General features: G+C 52.5%; 1 protein-coding gene across 1 annotated transcript in view; it reads left to right on the top strand.

Moving 5' to 3' along the window:
- SNTG2 (syntrophin gamma 2) overlaps positions 1-12,172 on the top strand; it is an 81,042-nt gene that overhangs the window by 38,547 nt on the left and 30,323 nt on the right. Inside the window, exon 12 of the mRNA XM_055579794.1 lies at positions 3,371-3,498. Within this exon, the coding sequence (XP_055435769.1) occupies positions 3,371-3,498 (128 nt within the window). The remainder of the gene's footprint in view (positions 1-3,370; positions 3,499-12,172) is intronic.

Raw genomic sequence — 12,172 nt, 5'->3', positions numbered from 1 at the left:
GAGAGCAACACAGAGAGCTTCAAATGCATGATCGAGCCAAAGGAGAGTAATGAATCAGGAGAAACGAAGCTTCCCCGGGAATGCAGACTGGGCACCCAGATTTAACTGACAGCACAGCACCTTTATTTATCTTGTTACGAAACTGGAAATGACTCCGATCTCCCTCAACAGGTGAACGAAGCAAGAGACGCTGGCACACACAAACAGCAGATACCGCTCAGCGAAGACAGCGAGTAATCCGCTGCTGTAGTTCAGTCGCTCAGTCGTATCCACGTCCTTGTGACCCCATGGACTGCAGCACGCCAGGCTTCCCTGTCCTTCACTACCTCCCAGAGTTTGCTCAAACTCATGTCCACTGGGTTGGTGATGCCTTTCAACCATCTCATCCTCTGTTGCTCCCTTCTCCTCCTGTCCTTAATCTTTCCCAGCTTCTGCTGAAATACACAGAAACAGAGATCCTGTCACTGACTTCCTGCCGAATGAAGCTATACACACAAGTGCCTCCTGTACGATTCTGCACATAGAAGTTCTGGAAGAACCAGAGATACCTGTGGTAATGGAAGTCAGAGCACTGGGGAACAGGAGGGTCTGCCCGCGCTCGTCCCAGCTCATATTCGTGATTTCAGGAGTGGTGTGATCGTGGGGTGCACAGGTGGAGCGCTGGGGAGCACAGAGGTCTGCCCATGCTCGTCCAAGCTCATATTCATGATTTCAGGGGTGGTGTGATCGCGGGGTGCACAGGTGGAGCGCTGGGAAACAGGGAGGCATGCCCAGCATGAAATCCGTAGCACAGGGATAGACCTGACGCTTTTAGTGCTGTGCTCGCGTGACCTCGAAAGCAGGTATGTCACCAGATGTCAGCACGCAAAGCAGAAAGAGGACCCTCGGTGGCGATTCATGGAGTCTGCCTCACACCTCTGGTCTTACAGTGCCTTTGCCTTTGAGCTACTGGCTGAGGACTTAATAAATGAATAAGGTTCGGAGGACACCCACGCGCAGCCTCTAGTTGCTGGGGATCCAGGCTGCGTCTCCAGAGGCCACAGCGGACAGTCCTTCCTGCCCCTCCCGGCCCCAGTGGCCCTGCGTCCTGGCCGGCGGCCGCGTGGCTCCCGGGTACACCTCGGTCTTCACAAGGCCCCCACTCCCCTGTCCGGGTTCTGCCTGTGTCCCTCGGCACAGGGACACAAGGATTGATGCCACCATGTTAGGGCACCCAGACAGTCCAGGGTAAACTCGTGTCACAGTGCGTCCACGCGTGCGTGCTCAGTCACTTCAGTCGTGTCTGACTTGGCGACCCCATGGACTGTAGTCCGAGAGGCTCCTCTGTCCATGGGGATCTCCAGGCAAGATTCCTGGAGTGGGTTGCCATGCCCTCCTCCAGGGGATCTTCCCGACCCAGGGATTGAACCCAGGTCTACTGCATCTCCAGCATTGCAGGTGGCTTCTCCACCCACTGAGTCACCCGGGAAGCCCCCCATCGCAATACCATTAGTCTAATCAAACCTGGAAAGACTTTGTCCAAATAAGGCCCCAGGATGGGACCTGCCGGGTGTTATCCCAGAGTGTCAGCTATTCGGCCTGAGACGCTTGAACGCTCATGTGGAGTTTGGCCTGAAAGGAGTCATCCCTGTATACAGCTTGCTGGCCTTGTTGGAATGTTCATTTTGTTTTGGAGCAGAATTGATTAGCGATGCTGGGAGAGCTTCAGGTGCACAGCAAAGTGATTCAGTTACACGTGTGCCTGTGTCTGTTCTTTACCGAATTCTTTTCTGGACCAGATTGTTGCAGAGTGTAGAGCCGGGTCCCCTGTGCAGCAAAGCAGGGCCCAGGGGAGCGGCCCCACAGAGCTCTAGTGTCCGCGTGTCCTGAGCAGGTCGGCCGTCGCACAGCCCGAGCCCCACCCTTGCCGCCCGCAGGCCCTGCGCTCAGCAGGGAAACCCTTCCCCAGCCCTCATGACCGGCAGCACAGCGCTGGGTCTGGCCGCCCCCAGGGCAGGGCCTTCCTGCTGCTCCGGGGTGGGTCTGAGGTTGCCGCCCTGGTTAGTGGCTTTGCCTGCGCCCTGGGGATGTGCACCGAGGTCTGTCCGCCTGCCCCTGAGCCGGGACTCCTGCCTTTGTCACCGGAGGCCACAGCTGCTGCAAGGATGCTTCTGGAGAGGGAGGCAGACAGGGCCGCAGCTGTCCCCTGCCGGGGCGGGTGCCGCGGCCCCGACCGCAGGACCAGGACAGACCCTCTGACCCAGCGGCTCCCTGGGCACGTGTGGGCGGCCCGTCTCGGAACAGGGTTGTTTGTGTGGCTTCATTCAGCCTTTCGAGCATCTTCCTGATAGCTTATGGTGAACCAAGTGGGGATTCATGATCTCTGAAGAAGAAGATTTATTTTCAAGACCAGGGACCAGGCTTGATCACTTGAGAGCTTTTTGTGTAGCAGGGTTTTATTAAAGTGTAACAAGGGGCAGAGAAAGCTTCTGACACAGACTTCAGAAGGGGGATGGGGAGTGCCCCCCTCGCTAGTCTTAGCAAGGGAGCTGCGTACTTTTTCAGTTGCTTATTACAATAAATCAAAAGAAGGTCTCAAGGTTGTAAAGATCCTACCAGACCCACTCCCACAATTTACATGTTAAGATGACAGGATCAGTGGGTTCTTAAGAAGGAGAAACGTGTCTTCAAACAGGATACATTGTTGTTACATAGCAATTGCTACAGAGTTTAAGATGAGTTGTTTTGTTGTGTAATCATCAGCTCTGGGCTTAAATAAAAAAAACGTTTTATGTGGCTAAGGCTAAGGAATGTAGAAAAGAAAGTTTGTCCTTTCTTCCTCCTTGAGAGCTCTGATCCGTTTCCTCTCCTGAGCTTCTTATCCACCTAAGAATTAATTTCACTCGCCTTACCCTCAGCCCCACCCTCCACCCACCCCCACTCCTTTTGGACAGACGCTGAGAGCTTTGCCATTAGCTAATAAGCTAGGCTTGTGACCACCTGTTAGCATCTTGGCAGCATTAATATGCATGAATCCCACTCTGATTTGACCTTCTGGCTGGGGGAGGCGGCTCACAGCCTGTCTGACTCACAGCCTTCCTCAGGGCCCCAGATTCCTCCCAACGCCAGTCTCTGCCCCCAGCCTCTTCCCTGTGACTTTTCTCTCTTCGGTGCAGTATTTTGTTTAAAAAATAGATGAAGAATATAGTTTACTTTGACCTAGAAGGGCACTTGTTTCTTCCCAGAGCTCTGAGCACACACGCACTCTTGCTGCGGCCGAGACGAGTTAGATCTGAGTTTGCAGATAGGCTGTCGGGGCCTGTCAGCCCCTCCCCGTTTTTGGTGCTCTCGACTGATCCTGTGACCCTTGATTCTCGTCTGTTCTGCACAGGCTCCATCCTCGCCTTCCTCGCCTGTAGCTAATGAACCAAAATACGAGAAGCGCTGGCTAGACGCCCTGTCACTTCCTCTGTCCATGGCCCGAGTCTCAAGGTGCAGAGCTGGAGCGGACACATTCAGGTGTGTGACCGTGGTCTGGAGTGGGACGCGCCGATAAACCCAGAGGTGCATGTCCTTGTCGCCAGGTGAATTGAGCATTTGCAGAAATAGTAGTCATCGTCATGATAGTCCAACACTATCAGAGCAGGAGCCGACTTGTCAGGAGTGGGTCTGTCTAGCAGTGACTGTTGCTGTTCCCTCTTCTGAGACATGGTCATTAGCAGAAGAAATCATATTTCCAGTTTCAAACGCAAGCAGAATTAGACTGAATGTAAGACTGAGCTCTCATCCAAGGTGGATCCAGTTCCAGAAACGTCCTCTGAGCAGCCCTCTGGGCCTCATTTCCTTCATTAATAAGAAGGCTAGACCAGACCTCCGTTCAGCAGATGCTCGCTAGTCTGTGAGCCTGGTTGATGAAGTAACTTCAGTTTCATCGTCAAGGGCTGGGTGTCCGTCACTGTTTTGTGGAAAAGCTATCGTTTTCCCCGCTGAGTTAGTGCAGTGTGTTACCTGCGGCCGACTGCCGTCAGGGAGGCTGAGAACCCAGTGGCTGGTGCGTTTCCTTTCTTTCTTAAGAAGGTGAGTAGAGGCTGGGTGAGCACAGGAAGAGAGCTTGAGGTTTGGAAACAGCCCTTTCCTTGATGAAACACCTGCGTGTCGTGGCCGCTTTCAGGTAAACACAAGGCTTCTGCAGGAGGAAGGCCCCCAGCAGGCCCCACCCCCTGAGTCAGCCACATGCCCCTCCTGTGCCTGAGATGTGCTGTCTCTGCCCACAGCAAACCAGAGGCTTCCCTGTGGTTTTAAGAAAGCTTGTTGTTGTTGTTTTATCATTAAGTTGTGTCCGACTCTTTGTGAGCCCGTGGATTGTAGCCCTCCAGGCTCCTCTGTCCATGGGATTCTCCAGGCAAGAACACTGGAGTGGGTTGCCATGCCTTCCTGCAGGGGGTCTTCCCGACCCAGGGATAGAACCCACGTCTCCTGCATGAAGGCAGGTTCCTTACCAGCTGAGCCACCAGGGAAGCCCTTGACAAAAGCAAATACATCTTACTAGCTCTGCTGACTCTGATATGGGCAGGAAGGTACACAAAGTAAAATGACTGAAATTCTGCCTTTTATGGTGTGTTTGTCAGACACACAGCAGTACTGAAGTGGCATCTGGAGGCTGAGCGGATGCGGGTCCCCCTGCCCTGTGACCCTCTGGCCCCACCTTAAGGGGAGGAGAGGACAGGCGTGCTGCCGAGGCAGCCTGAGTTAGTTCTGTGGCTCCTGGGGACCCTGGCTGCAAGACCTGCAAGGAGCAGTTTAGAAGTTGCAAACCCTAAACCAAATGCTTTTTAAAATCAAAGGCTCTCAACTACAGCCTGGGAAGGATTTTGAGGAGATCCTTTGAGTGGATAAAAATAAGTGGGATAAGCAGGTCAGAGGTCAGCGCCCTGGGTTCCAGCTGTAGGACCAGGATGCGTCACCACCTCCTGCCTTTCCTGAAAGCGCAGTTCAGTGCAGTGCAGTTCAGTGCAGTTGCTTAGCCGTGTCCAACTCTTTGTGACCCCATGGACTGCAGCACGCCAGGCCTCCCCATCCATCACCAACTCCTGAATCCACCCAAACTCATGTCTGTTGAGTCAGTGATGCCATCCAACCATGTCATCTTTTGAAAGTTATTTGGCCAATAATGGTTGAGTTTCCTTTGTTCTCTGAAATTTTTTCCCAAAGAGTCTATAAAAAGCAGATGCATATTTAAACCTAACATTTGAAATTTGTCTTGACATGATAAAAGTCAGTTTTAACAGTTGTGACTTTGCCCCCCGGGCCTGCAGGGGTGTCTCTGGCCAGAGGGCCTCTGGCACCTGCTTGCTGTCGGGAGGAGGTTAGAGTCAGAGGTTCTCAGGCACAGTGGGAGCTAGGCTTTTGCTTAAGCATCGTGTCACCATTAATGGAGGTTAAATCATTGAACACACAAGACAGAAATGGTGCTTCCATGAGAATCTGGGGGAGAATGTCTGGATCAAAAGGAACCCAGGTGTAGAAGCAGCGCAGCGTTCTGGAAGGAGGTTCGCTGATGCTGAACAGGCAGAGCTGCCCCCGGTGCTCCCAGACCACGCGTGCAGACGCTGGGACGCGGCCACGCGGCCTCGCAGGTCGCTGGGCAGCAGCTCGTGCTTCTGGCTACCAGGCAGTCACTAACACATTCCTCTGACTCTGCGTGTAGAAAAGCGTGCTTCCTAGTGGGCCTGATGTCCGTGAAGAAAGCAAGAGACTTCTAAGCAGGCTCTTCTCCATTTTCTGTTGCTACAGTTAGTACAAATTTAGCAAAAGTGCACGTTTATCTTCTCACAGTCTCCACGGGCCAGCTGCCGCGTGTGCTGGGGTCTCTGAAGGCTGGCCTGGGGTGGGGCCAGGCTGGGCTCTCGCCTGAGACCAGGTTCTCTCGGGCGGAGGGCGGCATTCAGTTCCTCGGGTTTGGGGGCTGGGTCCCCATCTCCATATGTGTTCCAGCTGCGTGTCCTCCTGCCTCTCAGGCAGTAGCAGGTGACCTCTTGTCCTGGACTCCTGACTTCCTGTCTCTGACCCCAGGCCCGATGGGAAGGACTTGAGACCACATTGGGCCAGCTGGATAATTTTCCTAATTTAAGGACAGCTGACTTCCGATCTTAACTATAGTAAGTGCCTTCTGTAAGAGCAAGTTCCATTTCAAGAGCAAGTTCTTAAGTCTAATCTGTTCGTGTAAGTCCAACAGAGTCAGCCTAGGTACCCAACTAACACAGTCAGCCAGATCATGCTGTAATGTGATGTGTTTATAACACTTTTCACACAAATAATACATAACAAACACACAAAAATGAAGAGAGTGTTTTTGATCTCGCGGTTCAGTGCCTGAAGAAGGACGGCAGTACAATGCTTCAGCTGGCACACAGAAGCTGAATCTGCTGAACAGGGGAGGGGGCGACTGGGTGGGGGGCGGTGGAGCTGGAGGACCCGCAGCAACAGGAGACGGGGGACGAGCTGCAGTTCCACCCTGCCTGGCAGGGTGCGTGGCCACGGCTCTTAAGGCTCGCGTGTAGGAGACTTACTGTACGTTCGCAGAGCCCCACCCAGCAGCCCAGAGCTCTGTGTCTGACAGCGCACCCGGGGTCGGTGGCCTGCGCTCGGAGGCTGGGAGCCCCGCCCGAGTGCCTGCATGTTCAGACCCGGGAACCTCGGTTCAGGAATCTGTCCGTTGAAGATGCTCTTAGCCTGGCTCTGCAGTTGCGTGTGGTCTCACATGGTCCCCACAACAAGTCCAGTTTAGGTGCCCGGACCTGGGCTAACAAGGCGCCCACTTAGTGTCTGTATTTCAGAAGCTGAGGGGAGGGACCGTCCTTAAGAACAAGGGAAACGTGTGCTTTAGAGACATCCGTGGTTGGTCCAGCCACGCGCAGGGGACTTTAGATGCTCTGAAGCCTGGGCCTCTGGACTTGGGTCAATGGCTTTACCCCCGGGAGGGCAGGTGGTGTGGAGGAAAGAGCGGGTTTGGAGGGAACCAGCTCTTATCCTGCTTCATCTGTGGGGCTCTTGGGGCCTCGGGACCCGCACAACTCGGGAGCCCAGCCTGACGGCCCAGCGGGCGGGAGATACCGGAGTGCTCCTCTGCTTCCTAAGGTCGTTTTATGGAGAAAATGTGAAATAGCACAGGGTTTATCGGAGCTTTTAAACTCCTTCAGCAGTGTGCCGACAGCTGTGGGTTTGTCAGCGGTTTGTGGGGCGAGGAGTGCCTGATACAGGAGCAGGGAGACAGTTTGAGCGAGTCCCGCGGCGTCTGCATGCCCGCCCGCTCTGTGGGATTCGGTGCCCAAGGCGCCACTCCTGTGGTTCTGCCCAGATGAGCCTTGCCTGGGTCCCCGCTTCACGGTGGCCTCGAGAAGTGCAGGGAGTCCCCCTTTGCTCCTTTTTCTAAGGACGGAGGAGGGAGGGAACTAAACAGTGTTGGTTCTGCTTGTCCCACATCTTCCGTGTTTGTGAAAGTACCAGAGATCTGGCACCTTGTCACTGACAGTAAGACCCCGCTTGGCTGTGTTGGAAGGGTCGTTGTTTCAGAGGAAGGCGCGTGGATGGGACCCAGGGGCTTTACGGCAGCCGCACTGGGACAGACTGCCGATGAGCGGCATGTGAACAGCGATGCTGGGAGTCAGAAGGATCCCGCTAATGCCTGGTTTGCTTTGCAAAGGATGGCTTCATGTTTAAACGCTTGTGCCAAGCTCCCTCCTGTTTACTTGGGAAATCCTGAAAGCACAGCTCACTTGGTGGAGCAGAGCTGGGGAAATAGCGTCCTGGGGGCTGTAGGCATCTCCACAGAAGGAGGGCCTTCTGCAGGGTGGGGTCCTGTGGGGCTCATAGCAGGGTCAGGAACCCACGGCCTGCTCTGCACTGGGGCTTGGAGAGTGGGCCCCTGTGCTCGTGGCTGAGCTTGCCTGATCTGGGATGCAGGTAGGAGGCTCTAGGGGCAGGGCCTGGGCAAGGCCGGCCTCGGGACAAGGTCGTGACAGGCCGCGGGGGTCCTCAGCCGGCTTCATCCATCCTGCAGAGGGGGCTTTGGGGAGGAGAGCCTGCCAGAGCTGAAGAGTTACCTTCTGGTGGAATAAATATGAAAACATGTTTAAAAATCAATTTACTATGCAAATAAAACTGAAGGTTGAAAAGGGAGAAAGTATCGTGACCTATAAATCTGTTGCCAGACAACAAACTGGCCTGTTTCACAAACACGTCTATTCAGCTGCTTCTGAGTCTAACAGGCTCTTTGTTTAGACGAAAACCACATGGATTAAGTAGTTAAAAGTCTGGATCTGAATTTAGAGATTAAGGCTAATTAACAGTGGGGAAGCTGGAGGGCGGTGTGGATAAAGTGTGTGGTTTTCAGGGAAAGAATTGCTCAGAGCACTCACTCCCCAGTGCAGACTACACTGTTTCAGGAAGTTTGTGTTTCGGCCAGTAGTTCAGGTTTTCCTAGTAGATAAATCAAAGGAGGACACTGAAGTAGAACTCGGTGTGACATCTGCTTCCTCGTGGCTCCTGCTAGGATATTGCACTGGGTCAGTGGGCACTCCTGTTGGAATGGAAGTGTCCAGGGGTTTGAAAGGTTTGCTTCATAGAACTGAAAGCCTTCAAAGGCTGATAAGTGTCTCCTGGACACAGAAATCCTGATGGAAAAACAGAAGATGGAGAGAAAGACGTGGTGTTTGTGTCTAATTTCCTTAGCTATAGACTCAAACTACAGGTTCTATTCAACACAGCTGTAAAAAGAAAGCTTCAAGACTTGGAGACCCCAGTGATTTAGCCACCTATGAACCTTTTAGAGTGTGTTCTATTTTCTGATACTGAATCATTTCTCTTTTCTTGATTTAAAGCATTTTGAATTTTGTTCAAAGTAATTTCAATCATTATGCAAAGTGGAATTTTCAAAGGCGTGATTAATTTAGGAAGAATTTAGGGACATAAGGACGATGATGAGACAGGTTCTGCACACACGTTTGCAAGCACCGAGCTGGTTCTCCCGCCTGCTTGCTGCCGTCCCTGTGCGCTGGATGAAGTTCTGTGCCTATAATTACGTGCCCAAGTGTGCCGGGCACAGGCTCTCCCTCAGCCCACCTCACCACCGCCCCATGCCCGCGGGCACCTGTGGTCAGTGGCTGCGCCCTGGCCTGGGGGACAGGTTCTGCGTCTGTGGGCCATGGGCTTGGGGAGTGGGGAGGCTTGCACATCTAGAGGCGTGTTCTCCAGCATTAATTCACAAATACTCTTGCACACCTACTCCATGCAGCGCTGGCTAGCTGGGGGGACAGGGTGGGGAGGTGGGAAGGATGAGCAAACCCAGGAGTCTGTGCCCTCTGGAAGCTTCCTGTCCATCAGGAATGCAGGGCCTGAGGTCAGAGCAGAGAGAGACCTGCATGAGGTGGTTTTCCTCCCTTTCCTTCAGCGGGACCCTGGGAGGGGCCCCACCATCTGGCTGGGACCTGCCGCCCCATTGGTCAGCCCCCTGCTCCCTGACGGGCCGGGGCTTGGAGGACTCAGGCCTGGGCTCAGGACAAGGGTGACGGGGATAAGCTGGCCTTTGGGGCAGCACGAAGGGGAAGCTATCTATTTTTTCTCTGAATTTGGTGAACTTGGGTGGTGTGGTGCCGGAATTTTCCAGTAATAGTGGCTTTTTCATAAACACACTGGTGCAGGGAGAAGGGCGCCCGCATTTAAATTGGGTCTTTGTTAATAGTTCATGTGCATCCTTGGAGCTGCCGCTGCATGGTGGGAAAGGTAGAAAATCTCTCTCTGGCTTCGTGAAAAAATACCACCCACGCCACAGAGGCAGGCTTGAAGTGTGACGTGTGAATGACAGTTTGGAGATGTTTTTCAAATTCTGAGGAATATACACACTTTTTTCCTCTCATTTTGGCTAGTGAATATTCATAACTCTCGATGTGAGTAAACAGATACCAACCTCTCTGCTTCCAGACCTGAGGGCTTCAAGTTCATCAGAGCAGAGACACTGGTCGGCTGCTCCCCCTGGACACTATCCGTGTATAACGGGACGGGACTGGCCAGGGCCGGGGGGCCTGGGTGGCTGTGGGCCGTGATCCATGGGTCAGTGGTTCTGCTGGTCATTTTGGAATATTGAGTATATTCGTTCTTTAAACAAAAGAACACACAGCGTGTTCCAAAGATGATTTGTAACTCTGAGTTCTTTTTCTCCGATGTCGCAGCTTTGATGGCCAGTCAAGTCGGGTGCTGCTGGAGTTCCCCGGCACAGCTGAAGGAGGTGTTGGAGGGGGGTTGTTGCTGTGGGACCCAGACAGGTGTCCAGGGCCGTGAAATCACCGAGCTGTGCTGTGTGGTCATGGAGCCGACCTAGCGGAGGTGTTGGTGCAGAGCTTCTCAGCAGGGACGGAGGGAGAGTCCACGGGGCGGGGGGCTGGCTTCTGCACCGGGGAACAGCAGCAGGACACGGGGTGCCCCTGGGAGAGCCCGTGCTGGCGGTGTCTGTGGAGAAGCGGGAGGGGGTGTGAAGGGGCAGAGAAGACCCAGACTGCTCCCCCGCCGAGCACAGAGCTGACGCGACGTCGAACTCGCAGTTTCTCGATCTCCTGAAAAGTTAAGCTGCGTGAACGTTTAACCTTACTGGAATGGATTTCTTTTCTTAGCCAGAAACTGAATTATTTCAATCCCTGCAGTATGGAAATGTCTTCCTAGATTTCTCTTTGAAAATCAGACTTTGTCTCCAAGCGTGAGGAAATCCTGGAAGGGGTAGACTTTTCCAAAAGCACACGGGCACGGTCCCTCCTCCCCTTGTCTGAACTCAGCTGCTCCCTGGGAACTCAGGCCCCAAACACGTTGCCTTCTCTGGGTGTAGGTTTTACCGCTTATCTTTAAAAGCTGATGTGTGACCAACCTCACAGAGCAGCTGAGTCCTGAGCAGTGGGTACTCTGCGATTTCTAGTTCTGACCATGACCTTGACCATGTGGTTAAAATATTGAGAATCCTGAGTAGATGCTATGACCGTAGAACCATGAGGCAGGTTCCACCTGTGGATGGCGGAGGGGGAGGGACTTGCAGGGGAGCCTGAACGCTGCACGAGTTGAACATTGAGAAGATAAAACCTCAGAGTTGATCGGGAGACTTCTCCATTCAAGCAAGCATGCACACGATTTGTGCAACGGACTCTAATTAGCATGACTTTTATAACAATAAGCCAAAAAGTGGGTTTTCTTGTCCTACTTTGCCGGCGTGTTGGGGTCTGTCATCAGCATTGATGCCAACACTCCCACTGCTTCTGCTCATGTGGTTTTAACTCGGCCGCTTTCCTTGGCAGATAACCTCATCAAGCAGCAGTGTTTGCATAGGACCTGCGGGTTTAGTGGAATCTTATTCATTATTCCACGTGTTTCTCCCAGAATTTCCGTTTCTAGTGCGGTTGGCACTTTGAAGCCCGCCGTGTGGACGGGGCTCCCAGAGCTTAGGCGTCTGCTTGTCTCCTGGAGCTGAAGCATGGACATGCTGGGATTCAAAACTCACCCCTTTTCCTCAGGGAGCCGACTGTCTACACCCGGTGCCCAGGTGTTTGATGAAGCCCTTTTTCAAACTAGGAACACCCCCTGTGTTGAGTGTTTTCTAGCATGAGGAGGTTTTGGATTTTGCAAAGTGCTTTTCCTTCACCTGTTGAGATGATTGTGTGATTTTTAAAAATTCTGTTGCTATGATGTATGACGTTAATTTCCAAGTGTCAAACTGACCTTGAATTCCTGGGGTAAATCCCATTGATTATGGTATATAATTCTTAATAGATGTTCCTAGATTGACTTTACTAGTATTTCATGGAGACTTTTTTCATCTATATTCAAAATGGATATTAGTCTGTAGTTTTCTTGTGATGAATTGTGGTTTTGGTATCAAAGTAAGTAGGTTGAAAATGTTCTGTTCTATTTGGGGGAGAGTGTGAATAATTGTTATTAATTCTTCTCTGAATGTTTTGTAGACCTCAGTGGTGAAGCCATCTGGGCCTCAACTTTTTTATGTGGTTAGTCTGGGGTTAAACATTGAGTCTCTACACTTGTAATATTATCTTTTCAGATTTCTTCCTAAATCAGCTTAAGTAGTTGTGTCTTTCAAGGATTTGTGCCTTTCACCTAATTTCTCTCATTTAGTGGCCATGGTTGCTCATGTGGCTTCTTT

This window comes from Bubalus kerabau, chromosome 4 (assembly GCF_029407905.1).
Source record: "Bubalus kerabau isolate K-KA32 ecotype Philippines breed swamp buffalo chromosome 4, PCC_UOA_SB_1v2, whole genome shotgun sequence".
In the NCBI taxonomy this organism is placed as follows: Eukaryota; Metazoa; Chordata; class Mammalia; order Artiodactyla; family Bovidae; genus Bubalus; species Bubalus kerabau.
This window is presented reverse-complemented; position numbering and strand designations above follow the sequence as displayed.